General features: G+C 39.7%; 1 protein-coding gene across 5 annotated transcripts in view; it reads right to left on the bottom strand.

The window, feature by feature from the left end:
- Positions 1 to 24,097, bottom strand: part of ULK4 (unc-51 like kinase 4) — a 257,174-nt gene that overhangs the window by 11,985 nt on the left and 221,092 nt on the right. Inside the window, exon 38 of one of the 5 annotated variants that reach the window (XM_054814066.1) lies at positions 13,036 to 13,104. The exons of the other annotated variants lie outside the window; for them this stretch is intronic. Coding sequence (XP_054670041.1) covers positions 13,036 to 13,104 — 69 coding nt within the window. The remainder of the gene's footprint in view (positions 1 to 13,035; positions 13,105 to 24,097) is intronic. 5 annotated transcript variants of the gene reach the window in all.

The raw sequence follows: 24,097 nt of genomic DNA, 5'->3' as shown, positions 1-24,097 counted from the left end.
TTGTCCTGCTTTAAAATGCTCCTCATAAAGATAAAAGACTACTATGCCTCGACAAAGGCAGAGTGATGCAAATAGATGCTGTCAAAGTTGTCCTTATACAGATCCACTGGTGCAATTCAAGTCTGATCTAGTATGCAAAAATCCCTAGCTCCCCCTGAGCAGAACCTTTATATGGCATTGATTAACCTTCATGGAGGATGAAACAAAATTGGAAAGCTCATGCTCACGTTGGTCATAATCTGGATTTGAACACAAAACTCCAACAACTAAACATCTGTACAACTTCACTCAATGTGTTAGATTTACCGTTCCAAGAAAAGCATGAGTTAAATTAAGAACTAGCACAGATTATGAAAAATTCATACTTAAAGAATAAAAAGAGTAGCAAAATCTCGTTAGAAAATCATTATGAACTATGAGTTTGAGCCAAATATTAAAGCATTTAGCATTAGTTCCTTTGTAGCTCCTATAGACTTGGTTCCTATGGACACGTAAAACTTGGACATAGAACCCTTGAGGTTTTCCTTTAGTACCAAACATGAATAGTCTTTCATATACTGAAAAAAAAAAGACAAAAACAGATCTGAAGATTTTTATTAAGGGAGAAAAGCATCATTATATTTATGCTTTATCTAAAAAGCAACTAAGAATGTAAATGACTGAACAGGGATATAAGTCTATAAAACACCAATTTCTGAAGAAAATTATGCTTTATGGAATGGTTCAATTTCCATAAAGTTGTAAAAACTGTCATAAAAACAAATGGACTTTTGAAATCGATGCTTGCTTATTGTCATGTGACAGATGGCTCTGACAGAGAGCAAACAGCTACCTAGTTGGTCCTCACTGACCTCGGAGAGAATAATTTTGGTCTATTCACCTTTTTTTTTTTTTTAAATGAGCCCAGTTGCATTTAAGTATCTTTATGGCAGCTAGTAAGTCATCCATGTGCAATTACAGAGAGGAGGTCAAAAGGAAGTAATAGTGATGAGCCCAACAGATGACACAGCTAGGCAATCTCAACAGTATTGCACTATGTAAAATTACAGTGCACTGAAACACCAAATGAGTCCGGCAATCCTTTTGTGCCCACAGAAACAACGAATTAGGACTCCATAACGAAAACAACAGTGATAGTCACTGGGAATTACACTGGCCTTGAATTATGAATTGAATAAACAGGTTGCAGGTTTCAGAACTGCCAGTTTCACTGTACAACCCAAAGCAAAACATCTGTCCGTGTGAAAACAGAGTGTATTTCTCATTGCTGACCATGGCAGTATTGTTTTTCAGACATCTCCTGTTTCTATTCATAGTCATACTGGGGTCCCAGTACCCAAATACCAGCACAGTGCTAATCGTTGTGGGGGTGTCTTGGAAAACGAATACATTCCAAAAAAAGGGGGTAAGTAACTTCCCCCAGGAGCATGGGTCCGCAGAATGCCATCCACTGGAATAAAGACTTTCGTTCTTGCTGCTCTCTGAAATCAAGGGCAGGTCCCATATTTGATTCCCTGCCTCCCTCACGTCGATGTCATTGAAGAATAGCCATTACAGATTGACTGAATACTTTAATGTCAGTTGTGAAAACAACCATCAACCAAAACGGCAGCCCAAATCTGCACTTAATGCAGACACATAAATACTTTCAGACTTACACTACTTATTCCAAATAAACAGAATAAGATTTAATGCAGAATGAATAGTTCAATAGGCCAAGTTGTAAGTGTTCACAGTTACTTCAGAGATCATCCCCACTCACCGCATCTCACACAAGTCCTCAGTACAGTCATACTTTGGTTTTTGTCAACACTTGCCATTTCATTAAGTTGTGTTCAGACTCCAAATGCTTCACCCTTTATGAGCCCTGCTGTTTTAGTGACATCAGGAAACTGATGATTTGACAATTTCATATTGATTTTCCTCTCCCTACCTCAACTCACCTATACCCGCACTCGGCTGACTACCACAGTTTCGCCGGTGACCGGCAGGAACAGATTCCCAAGTAGCTTTCCTATGCTTTTATTAATTCTTTGAGTTCCAGCTCCTGGCAGCCTGTGTATAAGAGAAACCCTTGCAGCTGTCCCCAATATAATGCCATCTTACTCTTCTTTATAATAATATTTCAAGATACAGATGAATATAAACACTGTGGAGTTTCTTTACTGCAACTGCAAAAACAAAAGGGCTCTAAGACAAGGTTAAATGATTTACAGCGCAAATGTGCAAAGAGAAGATAAATCACTTTTTTCTCTCAATACAGTGCCGTACAGTCATCTTCATCTTTTCTTATCAGCTGCCATTTCCGACACATGCAAGAAGTGTTCTTATTATGCTAGGGAGCAAAAAGGATCAAGCTCTTCAACCTGGCAGTCTTCTATCAACAACAAAAGAAAAAGATACAAAGACTGCAAGTCCAACATGATGTCACTAACTAGTGACACAAATGGCAACGTACTGCTTTACTGTTCATAAAAGAAGTCAGGGAAGACCAAGGCTCATTTTATTTAAGGATAAACTCTAGTAACTGGTGACTCATCCCTGACAGTATTACCAGAAGGGCAACACGACAACTCTGCGTAATATTTCATGGCAGATGGAGCGAGGGGAATGAGACTAGCTGTCTGTCTGTGCAGCTGGTGGGCATGGGAAGGACAACATTTTTCCTAATGCAACTGCCCAGTTGTGATCACCAAAGTGGGACAAGGCAAGGAGGAATATATCACAGTGTCAAGAAATGAATGTAGAAGTTACAAAATATCTGCTTAAATTGTTCATCCTCTCCACGTAGAAGGCTGTGTCTGGCACTGTTACCACAGATACTCCAGCTTATCTTCTCCATTGCATAGTTAAACAAATTTTAGCTAAATTAAAATCATGCAATTAAGTAAAGAGTCAAACAACTGCAAGTACTTGAGTTAAAGCAGTTTAAGAAATTACCAACCACTTAGCTAGAATGTGAAATCTATGCATATATGCACCCACTAAATGTTAAGTGGGCTGGCTTGAACCACCACTGTTGGTGATTTACACTAACTTATTTTACTCCATGCTGTAAAACACTGGGGTGCCCACACAGTCAGCTGGAAAGGTAGTATTGATTTCCAACTGAGCAGGCAACCGCTCCCTCAACTCCCTTGCCTTGATGGCACTGTGATGGATGTCCTTATTTTAAAAGCTTGCTAAAGGTTAAAATTCTGAGCAAGAAATTGCTATCAAAAGAGTAAAGATGCTAGCACAATTATTTCTAATGCATCCTTATTTTTATAAAACATATTCAAATTGAGATTTAATTATGTCATCCATTAGTTACGTTGTCCAAGAGCCCCGACAATTGGGTTTTGTTTGGTTTAGTTGCCATGGTTTAAACAAACAAACAACTCACTGCCCCAGCTATCTGCTCCATTTCATTGCCAGGGCTTCTTGTCCCCAAAGCATGAAGGGGAGAGTAAGATCCCTGTTTATATCTCATTTGCTCTGGTTCACAACTTGTCCTATTAGCCTGAACAGCTGATGAAAGTGGGCCTGCATTAACACTGGGCTGAGACACGTTTCCAGTTCTGTGGGGTCGGGACAGCAGAGATGCAGGACAGCAAAGTGGAGGTGGCCATGGACCAGGCAGGGCAGCAGACTCCACTGCATCCAGTATCGCAGAGCCTTAACCATGAGCTCACTGACTTTTGTCATTAAAAGGGGGAGATAAGAAGGTAGAAAGCTGAAAAGATAAAACTTTCAGTGAAGAAGTCCACAACAAAGGAGAGCCTGTTCTTCCATAAACACAAAATCCGCTGAATTCCCAAAGAAGAAACCCTTTTTCCTATAGGAAGTGAACAGTTTAATTTGGATAGGAGAACATTCTCTGGAAGACAAACCAACTGTTTCTCTTTGTAACTCTCTAATACAGCAGAGATTGACCTTTGCATCCTCATTTTGATGCTTATCTTGAGCAAACAGCCTAGAAGTCAATGTCTACAGAGAAAAAAATAGGGAAGTGACTTTTCCCTAAAAGTGCAGAGCAAGTCCTAGGGAAAATTTTAATAAATATGAGTCCAGCTGCTGTGGCTGAATGTTAACCAGCTTTGTGATGCAGTGTTTATTTGGCCATGAAATGCTTGCTGAGACAAGTTAAACTTCAATCTTGAATTATACGATTAAGTCTTTCCCAGAGAAAATGATCCCTTGTAGCTTTTGCTATCTCCAAGTACATTACATTTCAGCATCAGCAGAAGAACAAACATTTTCTTATTTTATACATGAATCGGTTTTTTGCTTTTATCTCGTGGGTGAATTTAACGTTCAAGGAATGGATACCGCTGGCTAAAGCCAATTCTAATGAACGCAAGGGTTCTGACAAACTGCACCCACGCAGATCGGGCAGTGAACCTTACACCTAGCTTACAGCACTGCCGCTTCTGCAGTCTTGGCTTCAGTTGAATAGATAATCATATTGAACTGTGTGCAAAACAGCTACCAACAGCCCAGCTTTCAGCTATGACCTAATCGGGACGTGAACTGGATATTTTTTCCTCTCATTTTCTTTTTGACTATGGGAAAAAATTATAAAGTACTATTATCACATGGTAATATTCATAATAAAAACATACAGGTTCCAAATAAAGCATTTCTAACTTAATAAGGCAGTTTGTTTTCTCTTAGAGGTTTCAAGTTAAAACTCCTCCAACGTTTTTGCTGATGCGCAGCTAATTACATCATTGTTTTGCATTTGCTATTGCACAACTACCATGAACAAGGTGTGCCTTAAAATTAGATGTTGCAGCCCATACACTTAACCTGATTAGGTCAATAATTTAAATATTAACACAGTTACGGAAATGGAAGCAGGCAGATTCTTGTTAAAAAAGAAGTCACTATATACTCTTACACTGTGTTCTTTTAAAAAAAGGTGACTTAAATCAGTTTTCAGATGCAGAATGAGCATCTGGATGTCTGCCACAAGATACTATCTTTTGCTATATCCACTGTGGCTGTCAAACTTATAACTCTGCCCTCCAGGACAAAGTAACTGAGTCACAGTGCAAACTTAATCACGTCACAACACAAAGCTGATGCGATGATCTCATTACTGTTCCAGGAAAAGGAATAAACTCAATTCCAATTTACACCAGAAAATCTAGCTTTCAGCAAAGACCTACAAAGGCCCTGACCACATAACAGGGAGAACAAGTAACACGAGCGGCACCCTATTAAGGAAACTATTAACATAAGCGAGATAGTGACATTAAGACTGTTAAAGAAAGTCGCAGTGCTTTGTCAGAGGATTTTTGAATTTTAAAGGAGTTTTGAAGTTTAACCAAATCTGTGATCCTTTTTGGTAAGGTTAAGGTACCTGGAAGTTACCTTTATGTCAGGTTAAAAATAATTTTGTACATTAAAGAAGAGATTTATTGCACTATTTCAAGCACTTGACCCAATCCAAATTGGCTAGGAGGTTCATTTTGAAGCTTTTCACTCTTTTTAAATACTATATTTGGATTATTTTCTAACATACTATCAGACATGCAGAAACAAAATCTAAAATGACTAAATCTGACTTAAAAAGAATACCTGTCTGATCAAAGCCTCTAGCTCACCTGTGCATTTTTTGGTTGGGATTTTTTTGTGTGTGTGTAGATCTTACTAGCAGGAAAAGTCTTATCTTCTAAGAGTTGCACTTAAAACTGATTGCTTATAAAGATTTGAAGAATGATTGGGATTATCATTCTAAAACAGCACCCAGGGGAAGTGGGTGGATCAAGGGATTGCTAATGAAATATCACGTCTTTCACATCTAAACTGCTGATTTAAATTCAATCCAAGACAAAGATCCCCCAATTGGTGGACATCTGATGATCTGTAAGAAATGAGGTGATGTTCTCACTCTATTCTAAGAAGATACATGTTTTAAGAGCACTGAACTGCCAGCAAAATTGGCACTCTTTGAAGTGAAACCAAGGAATGGATTGACAATTAAACAATGTAAAATAACTTTTATCCCTCAATACAGTAATATTAAACAAGGCTTTGGCTTTCTGGATCAAGTTTAGATCACAATTACTTTCCCCAACCTGCTCAGAATAAGAGCTTGAGCCTCTAAGACTACTGCAGTAAATTCAAATTAAACATTTTAGTATGGTAAAAATTACTATTTAAGTTCCGGAGTAGCTATATTGGGTTTTAATGACTTACAATTTACAGAAAGGTCAGTGATAGATGTTAATGAGTGACTCAGACGACTTTCTATTATGCTTTTCTGCAGGAGCAGTCATTATCACATGTCAGTTGCTCAGAACAGCACTCTCTAGTCCTCCCTCTTCTTTAATAAAAACAAATTCATAATTTCCAATCATTTATTTACTCAGTGAATTTAGACCCTAGTTTCACTTAGAAATTACAGTAAACGTATCGTTTTAATTAACTTACTAGTCATAGCTGTTCTACAGATGTTTTGTTTATTTGAACATATTTTAGTCTATGAACTATTTGCAACTCTTATTACTGTGATTCTTGATTTGCTAATGGGATTTGTGACAGATCAACTGTATGACACATTACTGTTTCTCTTTGCTGAGAGTCCACCTCCTAGGTCTAAAGCCCTTTGCTCTTGGTACATGACATGGCTATCTATCTCAAATGGCTACCGTGCAAACCAAGCCCATAGCCAGTACAGGGAGATGGACTGACCTTAACTGCATATGAATCAGTGGGTTGGGCACACAGCAATTGCCACAGCAGGAGCAGAGCCTGTTCTCCTTACTCAGCCTTCTTCCCAAAAAGTAGTCCTTCCACCCCATAACCCCAAGTCCTTTCTCCCTGCAGGAACCTCCCTCGCAGCCCCATGGCAATTACCACCTACTTGCAGGAGGGGAACTCACCAGAGCTACCAGAGCAAGTCCCAGTTGTGTGCTGGTGGCACTGCATGGAATGGGGAAGGCAAGAGGAATTCTTTGTTGTGTTTTTCAAAGGACCCCTCTACCAAGTTCATTGCTTTACCAGGGAGAGCTTCTTCCTGTGCTGGGTCCCAGGGCAAATCCAGAGAGATTGCCTTTGGTCCAGGAAGAAGGAATATGGTCCCTTTAAATACTGGAAGGTGTTGACCATCCACAGATATCTCCCCTCGTTCCATGGCACCATCAAAAAAACTCACGTAGCTCAGAAGCTACGTGAACGAGGGGAGATACCTGTGGATGCCCCCTTACCACAGGCATGCACAGCTAGCCAATGCCACCAAACACAAGACAGGTTCCTTAGCAGGGGGTGAAGAGGGATGCCACAATGTGTGGAAGAGGGCATTCTGAGAGAAGATACTCCATTTCTTCTCCTGCTGATTCTTTCCTCTCTTCCTCTCGTGCACTGCCTCCTGGATCCCGCTCACCCCAAACCCAGTTTTTCTAGCCATCCCTCCACACCCATGGGCAGGTGCTGGAAATTTGTCCTAGAGGACAAAACCAGCAAATGTAATTCATGGCAGGGCTCCTTCACATCGTTGGAGGAGGTCACTGATGCATCCACAGCCCCATCCCCCAAGACAGCCTGCGTGTAGAGACAGTCATATAAAGGAGTAACACCACCATCATCAGCTGTCTCACAGAGTCCTTGGGGAAGCCTTGGATATGGTCCTCTGGGATACGGTTGGTGAGAAGGAAGAGACTGTCTTAGTAGATGCCAGGCAAAATTCCATTCTAAATGTACAAGAATTTGGCTACCACCTTTCCAGAAAATGAAGATCTTGGGTCTGATTTCTGTCACCCGAGGAAGGGATGATCCTTTACCTTCCCATTAGGTCTTCATCTGGGTGCTGAGACAACACCAGCACTCGGTCTTAATTTCCCTGCCTAAACCTCCTCCTACAGCTCCAGCTGCTCCCAGTCTCCATGCTGACCATTGGTGGCCAATCCCACAAGGCCTGGCAAGTGCCAGAATGAACAGAATCCAGAGACAAAAGGTGTACATAGAGCACCCTTTCTTCTTGCATTTCCTGTGGATCTGTAAGAGGGGTGTCATCCTCTGCCAGGAGGCTGCTAACATGCTTCTTGATACCCTTCTACTTTTCTAGGGAGTAGATGTATGCACATGCTCTAATTCTTCTCCCGAAGGAGTTGGATGTGTGATCAGAGAAATGTGCCTCAGGCCCAGTGGTCTTTCTGGACCCAGACTTTGCCTCTTTCTCATATCTTTCAATACACTAGGGTGGGTAGAGGCAGGTGCCTTTAGGGTCTAAAATATCTTGTACCAGATGCCAACTTGCTGCAGCCCTCCACCAACTAGCCATTTTCATGTTGCTGCAGCACAAGGACTGGAACACACCTTCTTTACAGTAATCTCAGCACCTTTACAATGAGGAAAAGACATAATTTCCTCCCTACCAAGCAAGCCCAAACTTTCAAAAAGCCTCTACAAAGCCTATGTCCTCTGACAGGCTATTGTAAGAATGGCCATAGGCTGACCTTGGCCAAGATTAAGAGCTCGTGACCATTACAGACACCAAGTAGCAGTCCATGAAAGGGGCTGACCAGCCAGATCAGGGTTCCTTACTCATTTCTGGCCTCATGCACATTTTTTTTGGACCAACATTCTGCAAGCCCCAAGGCCTGTACAGTTCGGATGATTTTTCCCTCTATACATTATTCAGTATTTATCATTACTGAATATTATCTGCAATTCTGTCATCCATTCAATCAATATTTTGAGTTGTCTGCAACTCCTCGCAATCAGCCTTAGTTTTGAATAATTTTGTGTTATCAAAAATCTTTGTCACAGCGTTCTTCATCTCTTTTTTCCAGGCAATTTATGAATGCATTACAGAGCAAAGATCCTGGTAGGCTTATGACAGTAATCTTTATTTATGGTGCAAAACCAGCCATTTATTGTTTCCTGTCATTTAAGCCATTATTAATCTGTGAGAACCTTCCTCTCTCTCGTGGCAGCTTAGTTGCTTTAGGAAGTTCTATTGAGAAACCTTAAGAAAAGCCTTTCCAAATCCAAGTCCACTATATCAATTCTTCACACACTCAGAGGAACTGGAGAAACATGACTTCCCTCTACAGACATCATACTGACTCTTACGTAATGTGCTATATTTATCTTTCTGTTTATCCATCTTTTCCTTATTATCATATCTAACGTTCAGCCTTACAGAAGTCAGAGTTAATTGTTTGCAGTTCTCAGAATGATCCCTGGAGCCCTTTAAAAAATTTTAGTATAGACACTGATTTACCTGATAGGCTGCATACCATAATTACAGGCTCAGCAATTTCCTGGACAATTACTATTAGGACCAGCTGACCTGTTACTATTCACTTCATCAAATTGTTCCAAAATCTCTTTTTGTAAACACCTTAATTTTTTTTTTTTTTTTTAGACAATTCTATATACGTAAAACCCAAGTTGAGATGACCAAACTATGTAACTTTCAGTAGCAAAAATCATAAGTCTGAAAAGTGACCTTTGGGGTATGAGTATAAGACTTCCCCTGTTGTTGTCTTCAGAGGAATACTTCATATGTCAGTCTGCAAAATGAAGCCTGATACAAAGATACAATAGTATCTGAAAACCTTTGTAAATAGTGATGAATGACTACCTTCATTGCAGATGATGTATTTTTTCATTTGATGAAGTGATATGCTATTAATGAGGACTGTCTATGACCATGAAGAATGGCATCTTTGTCTCTTTTATGAGACAATTTTTTGAAAAATACACACCTCAGAGTATAATCTGGATGACTGACCTTGCTAAGTAACACAACCTAATGGTAATGGTAAAACTGCACAAACAATCATCTAAATTACCACTACAGACTTCCAATGACCTTTTAAGTCCTAGCATCTCAATGTTTATGGACATAAACATTCCAAGACACACAGAAAATTGCAGACACCTCACGTGGAGGTAGGCTATCTCACCACCTTGAAATGATTTCTTATGATTTCCTTTGAAACATTTCCTGAATAAAGCTCCCGGAGATAAGACACTTTCTAGTGATCGTGTCCATCCCTTATCACATTTTCATCCAAAAATTTCATACACCACAGGGAGTCTGCTCAAAACTGACACTTGTATGGTGCAATTTCTGAATTTGCTCATGAAAACAGAAATGAGAAAAGTTTTTGAAGAGCATGTTCCCATGTATTTTTAGCATATATATGACAAGCACACAAATATAATATATCATAATAACATATCTAGCTTTTGACTCTGAGAACAAATTGTGGGTGTATTAGTTCTTGCTTAATGTGAGCACCACTGGGAAGTACTTTTTAAAAGGATAATAAGGCAGTGCAAAGAGCTCAGATTCATGAAACTATGAGAAGAGGACAATTTTGTGATGGGTGTGGACTGTGGGAGTTTTCTGAATAGATGCTAAGAGCCAAGAAAATCTAACCCTTTCTTTTTTTTCCTAAATGAAATGAAAACTACGAATAAAGACATCAGATAAATGGAATAATACTATTGCCATAGGACATGCAAGTGCAGTAAAGCTAGGATATGATAGCATTTGAATGATAAACAGAAATCGCAGGTTTAGAGACTAATAAAACACAGGAAGCTAAAATTAGAAAATGTTGCAAACACATCTGAGAACATGACCAAAATAGTCTTGAGAACAGCCTGCTTACCATGTTAGTGGAAGAAAATTTGCATAATTAAAAGGCATTGATAATTTACGTAATGCAGGTGAAGAGTAAGAACATCGTTGCATTGTAATTAGGAGAACCATTTGTCACTCTCATTTTAAATTGGACTCAGAAACTTCAGACACGTCAGTGGCATTTATATGAGTAAAAGTTACTGGAAGGACCATATTTAAACCACAGTAGGACAACTAACTTTTAGTTTATCAGTAAACCAAAGACCGTCGAGTATGCCGCCAGCCCACATTGGGGGGACAGAAAGGAGGGTCAGTTCTCTAGACAGTCTTGGAGGCTGTGGGACACAAAGTGCTAAATTAGGGGAAATGTCAAAGAGTAGTTAGGGGATGGAAATAGACAGCTGATGGGTACGTAACAAAAAGTGCAAATACCAGATTGTTAACAAGGAAATCTCACAGGTGAGGCTGCCCTAAGACCAAGCTGGAAGGTGGCAATGGGGAGGGCACAGAGAGATATCTGGCAAAGGAGGGGGTTATGGTCTTCATCTTCCTGGATCACAGAAGAGGATTTGATAACTGGTTAGGGTTATCCGCAGAGCAGCGTCTCCCATGAAGAGCAGGGGGATTTTAAAATAGGACAATGGCATTTTATTACAGTACAACAGCTGAGAAAGGATTCTCCAGTGGATAGGGAGCACTGGCTCACAACTTCTCCTCTCCCTCCTTATTTTGAATGAACTCAGATCTTGGAAACAGAGCCGCTGCCTATATTCAGGTTTGTTTACATGGCTGACTGACAGGAGATAATATTTCTTTACATCTCTCCTCACAAAAGCCTGCAGCAACAGATGGATTTTGTAGCATAATCTAAAGGTCAACAACTTCTGACCGGCAAAATAATGGAGAACAGACCAGACTGCAGCAACTTCAGCACTGGGAAAACCTAATTAAAAATGATGTTCATATTTAACCAGTGTTTCAGTATTGCACAAGGACAGAGGGAGTGTCTGATGTACCTAAGATACGTTCAAATCAATAAATGCTTTTTTAAAAAAGTAAAGCTATGCATAAATGTAAATCACATGCCAAATTCACTATCTGCAAGACACAATATGTAATAAACAGCCGGTTTTCTCCATCAGTTAAAAATATTTTAGAAGCCTTTAAGCACATCAAAGTATTCTGAGCTCAACGTGACAAAGGGGTAGATATTGTAGTGATGTCTGAAATGGCTGAGAATTATTTTCACGATTTGTAGATTAAAAAAAAAAAAAAAAGACTGTCACATGGACATTCAGAAGCACTTAACAATTAATCAAGACTCTCAAGCTCCAAACTTGAAATGCCCTACTTCTGTTCAGCTAAGAAAACTGGTTCAACCCTGCCATACTGCTCAGCTGCCCATCCTCTCACCAAAATTTCAAGTGCCCAGGGGTGTAGCCTCTAACTCAGAGGGACTGAACAAACATGACCTATGCTCAACAGTAATGCATACAACTATAGCACCTCACCCAGAATAAATGAAAGATCAGTCAGATACCATTTTGTATACCCTTTCAGTAAGAAATCATTCCAGTCTGGCAGTTTGTAACATGGGCAACAGGTCAGTAAAACCAGTTGTTCTCATTCAAGAGCAAAGATCGTCAAGCAATGAAATCAGTGCAGTCTCTGAAGCACTGCATGGCCTCTAAATTGATAGGCAGAGGTGAAAGATCTCTGAAAAACAGTATTTTCTATTTGATTTTATCACTCAGCTTGAGGACAGGTTGTGTCTTTGACAGTAATATTTTGCCATTGAACTTGACACACACACTAACTTTTAGATACGAACTCCACACACAAAGCTCAAATCACTTGTTACCACTACACAAGTAGTAATTTCAGCTATTATGTAACTGATAATTCATTCTGTAGTTTAAGTTACAGAACTAGTAATTGATTATAACACCCCTCTTTTGTGCACACTTTTCTGAATATGCCTTATAGGAAGAAGCATTCCCTATTTTCAGAAACTTTGGAGAGTTTTCAAGACTGCTGAAAGCATTTTAATTATGTTTTCAGCTGCAGACTTTTAAACAGGACCACAGAAAATACACATGTAGGAAAGGAAGTGCACATTTTAGACCCTGCTAAACGACAGTGCTTTGATTTTGCCCCAGTTGTTGCTTTGATTCCATGAGACCATGAAGAAGACCAACCAGCGGGAATTAAAACGTTAGATCACAATAAATCAACAGACATGAAAACATTAGCTCAGGCATTAAATTTACATTTTCCAGACCATTGGCTCTTGTGACCCAGAATATACTGGGAAATTTGAAGTTCTGCTGTCAGTTCTGTAGCTCTGTTTCATTCTAGCCCAAAGCAACAATCATGAAATGCAGACTCTTGCTTCATTCTCTTGCCCTACGCTGGAACATACTTATTTTTAGGCTTGGCATACTTACAATCTTATTACACATAGGAGTGGGGAAGGTAAGGTCCATGCTCAGTCTCCGATTGGGTTGAGGCATGCACTGTGTAAATGGAAATATCAGCTATTGGAGGACCATACAACCAGCTGCATAGCTGCAAGAAGCTTTAGCATACTCTGGGAAGACAGAATTTTCAGACGTTTCTGCTTCTAGTATAGAAGAAATCTTTACTGAGCATATAAGAAGTTGCCATTTTTTTAAGGGTTTCAAGCTTTTAAAAAACCTTTCAAATAAGAAAAAATTTCAATGGATGGCAAAAGCCACAAAGTCAAATTCTTGCCACAGGCAGTAACTTTTCAGAAAAGCAGAGTTAAAAAAAATCATCAGAATTTTTGAAACTATGACCAGATAATAATCATAACATAATAACTCTTAGTAGTCTTCCAGGAAAGTATGGAAATTTCATCAAGAATAGCTTAGGAAAATTTCAACCTGAGGCCAACACCTATTATGAAAAATCAGAGCCAAAACATCCAAAGTTACAAGCAACTGTTATCCAGTGGGACAAGTCAGAAACCCCCAATAATAAGCAACCATACATGCCATATTAAGCCCTATGTAACAAAGGAAAAGAAAAATAAATATTTTGCTGTCTTTTGGCTAACGTGCTTTTAGCATGCTCTCTCTCTCTTACTTGTATCACCACAGTGTTTCTCCCAAACATTGTGCTGCAGTAAATGACTTCCCAGGATAGATTTGTTTCTCTTCCCTGTCTCTGTATTATTTTAAAAATCATACTAGAATAACACCGGTGACAGATGTTTAAATATGTCTGTTGCTACCACAGTTTCGATAGCAGTGCACAAAGGCTGTAATGACCACATCCTGCCCACTACCATTCAGCCTCCTCAGCTCCACTGAGCAGACCCAATGGGACATAGAAATGTCCCCCTTCTGATAATCCTGTGGAACAACAGTTTTCCTGGACTTCTGACTTTACCTCCCTTGTAGGAAATTCAGATAAATAAAAATCAACATAATGAGCAGGCTTGAGATGCAAATATTGCCTAGGTATTAAAGAATATCTCATATTCTGAAGCAATATCAAATCAGTTATGGAATATTTGTAGTAATATAAACAGAACACGATAAGAATACAGATTTTTTTTAAGCTTTCCCATAATAAATTACCATCTGAACGTGATCAAACATCTCTAATGCAAAAATGTTCTACAGATAAAGCTTCAAATCTGCTCACACCTCCTCATTGCAACTGGCCTTGCTGTGATGAGGCTCTGCCGCATAAATGATGGGGCAACCAGACACCAATGCCCCACATATAGCACATGTGCCCTTTATGTGACATATGGTGAAGGTCAATGGGGCTCCTGATAAACGGGGACTTTTTGGAGAGGGCACAAGGCCATGACCTTTAAATGTGGAAGAGGTGAAATCTGTAATACTTCTTCTCCTTTTTCATCAAGGATAGTAGTGGATCCAGACTCTTAGGGGCTCTGTGCACTGAGGCTAACCCCTGGCCGTTAGCAGTAGGACACTGGGGAAACTGATGTACATCAAACTGATCACTCAGGTGAACACAAACTGCATCCTTACCCTGCTCCCTCTAACAGAAGTCATGGCTGGGTTAAGTAGCACAGGGGTAAAAAAATCTCCCCTCCGAAAGAGATTAAGAGAGGTCCTTTTTCTGATGGAAAGTGAGAAGAAAGATTGCTTGCCTCTGGCCTGAGCTACACCTGCACATTTTCTGTGAGGCTGCTCCAAAAGTTGGAGCCCTGAAAGCATCATGGGGCACAATTTGCTGATATCCTGTTACTGTGAGTTAAGGGTTTCTCTCTTGGAGCTTCAGCTTAGCTGGGACTAAGTGGAAGAAGTGCCTGTTATTGATGCACACCCCGAGCGGCCATCCCTCACCAATCTGTCCAAGGAAAACTCAGACATACAAGGTTCAGTCTTTACAAGTCTCTCTCACCAAATTATTTTCCAGTTGGATCAAGTTACTTACATATTGGGTAATAGTGGATTTGTCAAAGTAATTTTAAACAAAAAAGAGTTTCTAGGGTTACTGGGATACTGGATAGGTTTTAAGGTCATAGAATAAGCTGGAATTACTACAGAAACTTTGTAACTTTCTGCGCAATATTTACTTATTTTTAGAAATAACAAAATTAAATCCACAAGAATCTCACCCAGTCAATAGAAACTTTTTGTCCCCTCTGAAACCATACCATTAATACTGCTATCACATACAAGAGAACTAAGTCAAATAATAACTTTGGCCAAGGATTTACACCTATAGCTGGCAGGAAAATTCTACCCATGACAGTGTCTTCTTCTATAGTATGTAAATTACCCTAACAATAGCAAGCAATTTTCTTTAGTCATTCATTCCTTCTCCTAAACAACAACTTTCCAATTCATCAAGATAAATGAAGGAGTTGAACTACAATTCTTATAGGAATAATTTAATAAACCCTTTCAGTAAATTTTGATTTTGAACCACAGTGCCATACAACACAGATATTGGCATTCCGCACCATGTCAAAACAAGTCCCAATTACTGCAGGCTGTGATGTATTTTCTGATTCTATAGCTGAGAAGGTGCTAACTACTACTCTTTTATATCTGCTTACAATAATTTTACTGTGACTGAAAAAAAAAATAATAATTGAAATAACTTTCTATCCTCTGCCACTGGGACACACAGTTTTTGTCACTTTACCACAATGGGTTGTTTCTAACACCACTGTCAAATTGCTTAGGGGTGATCCATATTCTCTATATATTCACTGGAAGTTCAGTTTTTATTTTTGCTCCATCAAGGACTCTCAACTAAGGATGAAAGAACATAAAAGAGCACATTCTGAAAGGTATCATTTTCTTTCCCTGTGTTTTTCAGGAAGACTTCCAAGACATCAAAGCCTTCACACATTAAAACTCTGGTATAACTAGTTAAGGTGATACTTTCCAAAGCATCTTATTCAGAGTAAGAAACCAGTTTACTTATTCTCATACTTATGGTAACTGGGAAAGAAAAAAAAAAAAAAGTGTTACTGTGCAACTAAAACACCTAAATACTACATTAGAAAAAGCAGAAACTGGGCATAAACTCACATTCACAGATATAACAGCCACTAATATTATTTGTGCGGTCGGCAGTGGTCAAAGATCCACTTTTGCAAGAACAGAGCCACAGCACACAAGATGAGGTATAGATAAGGCAAGTTTTTCTGTAGACCTTAGACCAGTCACAAATTATGGAGGGGGAAAAAAAACAACCAACCAGTTACGGAGAGGAAAAGCAAAATGCTGGCTTAACTGCATCAAAATGACATTTATAAATAGGCTAAGAACATATTCAAATGTCAACTGCACAGATAAACTAAGTCAGGGCAACTGAACGCTGTCCTTTGCATGGTGGTGCAACTTCTATTGTTTGTGTGCATGGGCATATCACTACCACACAAGATACAATTACATGTAATTGCACCTTGGCACTTTTACTGGAAAAAGTGTATTCTTGACTGTCCTTTACATCAGCTTTGACATCAGCAGAATGATTCTTAGTTTGCTCTAGTCAAAGGAGGGGCAAAGTCTATATAATATTACGCTTTAAAGTTTCTTATTTTATCAGTAACTCATTTTAATAAATAAGTAAATAAAGTGTTGGAAGATCAGATGACTTTGGGGGAATGGAAGGTTCTTTCATCTCTAGGGCAATATCAATGGTGGAACAAATATGAACAGGCATCCTTGACACATTGCTAACTGTTAGCCACTCAGTTCTGGATCACTTTAACATCAAGTCAAAAGCAAACATCTAATAGATGTTCTCTGAGCCAAAAAAACAGTTTCAGAGTTGAAGGAAAGCAGGTGTTTGCATGATAAGATTACCAACATTAGCTTTAAATATCAAAAGTCTTAAATAGCAAAAGGACTGAAAAACCAGCAGAGATAGTACTTTTTTTAAAAAAAAAAAAACCAACAGTAATATGTTCCTTCTCTGAGCAAGAATGAAGCATTGTAGAGCTGGAAATTGGAACCTGGTTATAAGCATACTACAAAATACAGAGTAGAAATATTTGAGCTAGAAGTGCAAGACCCCCAACAAGCGAAGAGCACTAAACCCAGCAGAATCATGTTACCCTCCTGTGCAGCTGTAACTCTCACAACTTACACCTCCCCAACAATGAACTGGGAATGACTCATCAAATAGGGCCTGATCTAACTCCCAGCAAAATCACCTGCCCATAAACATGGTGAAAGTAACTACTAATTTAATTTAACTGTTCTTTCTGAAATTTCAAGGGTCTAAATATGAAGGTCAAAATGTTTCTTTCCTAAGATACCTGAAAAAACCCTCAGAAAATGGATTTCAGATAAAGATACAAAGGAAACGAGGTGTTCTCACAAACCTTTTTCCCATATATATGAGTAGTCATTTTAGAGTTGTGACTCAGGCCAGGACAACTTCACCGTTTTCAGACAGAGCAGGGCTGGTGAGCCATTAAGGAAAGTTATTTCAGCTGTACTTAATGACATAAAGATGAACTTCATCATACAATCTCATCCACAAGAAAAGGGGAAAAAGCTCCATCACAGTAAGCTGTCTGATGCTTCTTTCTTTTGTGTTTTTAAGGCTGTGGCAAACATTTGGTTGGGAAGATAGGTACTCTGGGAAGTTGCACTACACTGTGGAAAAGCATGCTGCTTCCACGCAGAGAGGGGGAAAGTGCAGATGCAGTACTGAAGTCCTCAGGTTGTTTCCTCTTCATGAACAAACATGCAAGATGAGGAAAAGGATCAGGGAAACCAGACTCTGCACAAGAGGTGGAAACGATTAGGAACAAGTGTTTGTTGGGTTTTTTTTCCTCAGTTTCTGACATGCCACCCCTACCAATTGCCAAGCAAAACTGAGTGTCCAATTTAAATGTATTTGTGACAGAACCTGCCCTTGACTTGCAGCAGCTATAGCTGTGCTTTACAGTGTTGGACAGTGACCCAAGGCAACGTGCAAGGGACTAATGGCTCAGCAAACGTGGGCCAGCTGCTTCCACAGCCAAATAACCACAACCCCTGGCTGTTACCTGTGAAGAAGATGCACAAAAGGGGGAGTTTCAAAGGTACGAGCACTTCTGCAGTTTTGGTTACTTCTTTGAGATGTGTTTGCTCACTTCCAGTTATGCTGTGGCTAATTCTTTGCAATTTAGATTTTAATTTACTTTAAAACTTTTCCCTTCAATATATTTAATGAGCACAACAACACTACAAAATGTGTATTAGTCAGCTAATACACCCACGCCCTGGGTGTGTTATAGCCCTCAGCAACACTGCTGCCCCAGTACATCCAAGATGTATGCATACTAGCTGACAAAAAACACACCTTGTTGTGTGTTATTGCTTACATAAGACAGGATTTAGCATATGTAACTGTATATTAATGACACGCCTTGATACATTGTTAAACTGGAAACTATGGTTGCACTCCATCAGAGGCTTAGGTGTGTGCTGTATTACACAGAGCAAAATTAATTAAGAAATCCTGCGTTCTTGCTGGCAGTAGCTGTAGCGATATGCTGGGAACGAGAGACCGCACTCCTCGCTGACCTACATGGAGCAAGATCCGGGCCAACCTCCTAAGTGCCGAATGCCTCTCGGGCAGAATCTCTGTCCTGAAATGTGCTATGATGATATGATTCATTTAGACAGAATGAAAAAAAAATCCCCCCCTGCCCCCGGCTTCTCCATCACTGTAAATCAGCCCAAGTCAGGGGGGCCTTTCCCCTCTGCCCCCCCCCCCAATCTCCCCAGCCCTCCTCTGCGCCAGCGCTGGCATTTGTGCAATCAGATGGTGAGAAATCAGGGATGCGATCTGGCCAACCCCTCCCATGCTTTTTTCCCCTAGGTTAGTTTTACAGTTTACCACTCACGCTCATACTGGCACCAGAGAGGCGGCAGAAACACATGGCTGGGACCTCCCTTTTTGACGCCAGCCCACACACAGGCTGGTTTAAAGCAATCGCGAAACCGTATCATTAACAATGTTGGCAAAAACCTTCCCACAGACACAGTTATCCCGACAAAAAGTTGCCTTGCCCCAGTGACTTTTTCCATCTGAATATCGAGTTAAGGTGGCGCTCTGCTGTGGAGCTGAGGGGGAGGTTTCCCCAGATAGCTCTGCTGGGCAAATCTCCTTCAGGTCTGCAGTGCAGCAGGACTGACTTCAACAGAGCAATGCCAACTGATACCAGCAGTGATCCAGCCACTGTGTTGATACTGATTTTTAGTCACTGCCCTGTTTTCCGTATCTTATACTTTTTCCTCTAAGGACATTAACCAAGCTCTCCTTTATGATTTTTACCCTTTAATGTTTCAAGCTTACTCACCAGGAAAGTTTTACCTCCAGCTGCCACAGCTCCATCAGCTCTCCTACTAGACTCATTTGAAAGTAGTAGTAAGGTGTTAATGGCTACAGAAACACCTCTTTTTTTTCTTTTTTTCTTTTTTTTTTTCTTTTCATTTCAAGGAGGAAACTGCTGGAAACTCAGCATTCCTTGCAGAAGTGTTAGACTGCATAAAAAATTTAACCAACAAGAATGCCTTTATTCGGCACACAGTGTAGATAGTCCTTGGCTCCCAACAGCTCCAAACTACATTTCTGTTTATTCTCTTTCACCTTTCCTTTGGAACCATTTTGTTGTGGTAAAAAGGTATATCTTCTGCCCTCTTTGAGTGCCACAATATTTTTTTAAAATCTTTAAAATGAATTCCAGAGTGCATCCTCACAACGAGAAAATGGTTGTGTTAATGTTTGAAGTAACGTGTGGTTTCACAAGCCAGCTGAGCCAACCTCACATCCCTCTGCTGCTCAAAGAGGCTGACTCCCCCCCAGCCCCCCTTCTTCCCTGCTGAGTCTTCCCAGTGCCGGTCCACAGTTGCGCTGGCTCTGGCACTTGTCTGGTACCTCTGTGAGTTCAGTTAACTCACTAAACTGACATAAAGCTGTTCACTTTTTTTTGCTGGGCTCATTTTCTGCCAGTTGAGTGAGCTGAACCAGCTGAAAGAGGGGGCAGTGCTAAGCACGGGGAAACATGTACCTGGGGGATTCTTCCTTTTGACAGCAGCAAGCTGCTAAAATGGCTCAGGCGTCTTGTGAAACCTCACCCTAAGGGCACAGCTTTACTAAATCTCCTGATACAAATTAAGAGTTTGCTATTACAGAAAGAGACAGGTCCTAGCAGTCATCCGATCTCACATTAAACTAATTCAGCTTGCTAAAGTGGCAGAAAACTACCTGGGGTGGCAGTTGCTCTTTGCCAGGTCAGCAAGCGGAACTGGCACATCTCCTGGTCAGACGAGAGTGGAAGCTGGCGGGAGGCACAAGACAACTGGGCAGCAGGGGCAGGGAGGAGGAGAGCCAGGGAGAGGAGGGAGCCCACTCCTTTTCAGCTGTGGCCAGAGCTGAAACCTTGTGAAATCACACCCCATTTTATGGAAACTCCTAGCAGAAAAACCCCCTTATTTCTCCACTCCCATTAACAGACAACTGTGAAGCTACTGTTCCCCCAAAGTCTTTATATAAACTTGTTGACTTGTGTAGAAGCTAAAAACTGTGTTTCTTTATCAAAATTTTAATTTCATGTAATATCCCAGTCTAACAGTCACTGCAAAAATAGATACAGTGATTTCAGACACTGCTGTACACCAGACTCTGTGTTACCGTTCTCCCAGCTTGATGAGTTATTCATGACTGTTCTTCGTTCACCGCAGTGTAAAATCAGCACAGCTAGTCCAAATTATCCTCGGCAGCGATTTATATTAAGCAAAGGAGGAAATTTTGGTTGCAATCTGAAAATTTTTTTTGGAGATGTCAGATGGATAAGAAACCTTACTTCCAACGCTGCAGTTGGAACTGGGTGGATAGGGACCTCAAAGGCTCGGCATCACACCAACACTCTTACAGGTATACAACACGGTCTTTTTAAAACAGCATCTTTCTAAATGCTGGTTGTTTTCAATTTTCACTAGCTGCTGTTTGTTAAGACACTTGTGTCTCTTGGGTGGGATTTTGGGGTTTTGTTTGTTTGCTTGTTTTTCAATGGAGCAGGTTATTTGGGTCCTTATGCTTTATGTTACAGCTAGGCCAAGATGAGAGGGCATTTGTCAGGTGGGCTGATGCCACTCAGAGATTTGAGGCAGCTGGTACCTTTGCCAACAAAAAAAGCTTCTTCTCTCACCATATGCTGCATCAGTACTAGGGAGGTTTGCACCACAACTGTGCCAACCTAGTTAGTGTAGCACAGTTTTAAGTGTGGCAAGACCTCAGAGTAGTGATCTTTATACCCTGCTCTGACGTGAATCTTGCTCGTGAGGTAGAGGGATATTTTTCCATTATTTCTATTCAAACATAGTCATATCTTTGGCTTTTGGTTATTCACATCTGTTTTCTGATCTGTTCTGATAAAAGCCTATTAGAAAAGATATTATACAGAAACTTCAGATCCAATTTGCAGAAATATCTGGAGTCATAAATAAACAATGGAGTTCATGAAACCTGATCCATTAAAAATACAATCTTGTGACCTGTTTCTGGCTCTGGTAGATGACTTCTCCTAAGAAAAGCTGTTGAAATTCTGAACATTCACATCTGAACTCCACTCCAAACTTAATTTAAACTTCAGTTTTAATAAATCTGGATCATTACCTCATCCTTACTTTTAACTACTAGTAGCAAGTAACTTTAGGGATTGCTACACCTGGCAAATTATTAAATATTTCAGCTATTTTCTAAGTGAAATGAAATCTACATGCGTTTCTTTAGTCCTCATCTCCTTTCAGAGAAATGAATGTTTCTCCCTGTACTGGTCTTACTTTATTTAAATAACCTGATAACTCATCCTTTCTCATCTTCTCAGGATTCAAAATAGATCACTATGGTCTCTTAGTCTACTCTTTCCTAAGGAATACAGTCCTCGCAGATCTAATCTGTTTGAGTAACTAAAATCCTCAGGTCTTTGAATCATTCTGGTTTTGTAATATTTCTCTGTAATAAGAAAACCAGGATGCAGGCACCACCTCCCCTAATTCACATTCTGACATCTGTACTGGCACAGGAAAGTCTGCAGTATTGTATTTGGACTAGATTGTTCACAGACATGCAAGTATTTCACTTCCGAAGTTAAAGAATTGTTGATCTTTTTTAAGACATTATTGTTCACTGAAACACTGAGTTAAGAAAAAATACTGGAAGGAAAGGAATGAAAATAAATTATTTCTCCAAATAAGGTAATTACATAGCTAAAAGTTATCTATGGAGAGAAAGAAAGTCCTAAGAATCAATGCGGCTTGTCAGAGTTACTTTAATGTGCCTGATCCTGTACAAACGCTAACCTACAATTTCCTGACATCTTAAATTATATCATTTTGAGAAGAGTACAGTTTGGCTACAGTGTGTCATGCATACAAAGTCCTTGCTGACTGAGCAGAAAGACTTTTTTGATGCTGTTATGACAGGCTGGAAAAATCCTTACAAAATATGTCCTCTATAAACATAAATCTCAAAGTTAACTTACTGGTCTACAGACAGTATTCAGTGCAATCTCAGCTGAGATTCAAACTTAGTTCCCAGCATCCATTATTAACTCCACCAGAAGGGCCTGAATAATTGGTAAACCAAAGCAAGAACAGGGGAAAATCTTCTGGATCCCAGAGGCCTGCAATCCAAGAGGATGGAAAATCACCAACCCAAATATTTTGACCAGAATTAAGTATTAATGCTTCAGTGGCTTCCAGAAAGAAATATGATTAAATGGAGTTTAAAACCAAATATTAGAGAAGCAAAATAGATTTCAAGTTATTATGCAAACCAGACATTTTCTATGCAAATTCAGGCACTGAACTTCTATAATCTGAATTTAAAAACATAAGTTGATGTCTTGATTGTAAATGGTGGTTTTTTTCCTTTCTGAATGTCATGCTAAATTACTGTGTGCATATGCAGGGTGCGTGGGTGGAAGGGATTGGCACAAGGAGGAATTCATTCTTATGAAAAAAAAAAAAAGAAAAAGTTTTTCTAAGGGCATGGTTAAGAATAAGAATATAGCACTTCCAATACAAATGGAACTAACCACTATTTGTAAACACATCAATATGCAAATGAAGAAGCATTACTTGTTAAGTACTGGCAATATTTGATTCAGGCCCTGCATATACCAGTAAGTTGGCCGCGCTGGCCTCAGTCGCATTCTTCTCATCTCTCTAAGTGGTTATATTCTCTCCATGGGGATAGCAGGGTGCCTCACAAGTCAATATGGACAATTTTCAGATTAGTCTTATGAACATATCTCTGCTATTAATTCTTACATGTATTCCATTATTAAAGTGCAACTTAGATACACTGATCAAAATGCTTGGCTTCTGTAATTCCCATTTTGTTTCATCAACCAGAGTAGCACAACAGCTATTAAAAGCCTTTTATATTTAAAACATTATTCTAAACCTACTGTATATTTTCAGTTTACACATCTGCGACACAGAATGAGAGGTAGATGGAAAGTCACAATGCACTTCAATTTAGAAGCAAGCTCTACTGGAACCAATCTTAATATACGCAGCCATAGCTTTCTCCCATTATTACGAAGCAGTAGTTTGTCTATATATCTGAAAATTAGGAATGCTGAGCTTGTGGGCCTAATCAGGCAAGACAGTGAGTAAGCCCAAAGTCTGTTAACTTCAATAAGATGTAGAAGTTCCCCACTCCTGGCATTTTTGGACTAATACAGCAGAAGTTTTTAGCTTGTACAAACCAGTGCAGCTCTGCTGTGTCACTGCCACTTTGCTGATTTACATGAGCTGAGCCTTTCTTAGTCTTGTGAATGTGGGAAGTGCTTAAATAAACAAGAATGACTATTTCATGCTGTATCTGTATCTTGGAAGATTGATACGTGGTTAATTGTACAAAAGAACAACAGAGCTGTGCAACAAAAAAAACCAAACCCAACCCAATGAACAGATTTCTCATAATATTTATGCAACAACATCTCAAAATACAAATTAATCTCTAGTTTGCATCTCAATT

Source organism: Grus americana, chromosome 2 (assembly GCF_028858705.1).
Source record: "Grus americana isolate bGruAme1 chromosome 2, bGruAme1.mat, whole genome shotgun sequence".
Classification (NCBI taxonomy): domain Eukaryota; kingdom Metazoa; phylum Chordata; class Aves; order Gruiformes; family Gruidae; genus Grus; species Grus americana.
Note: the sequence above shows the minus strand (reverse complement) of the source record. Positions and strands in the feature narration are given on the sequence as shown.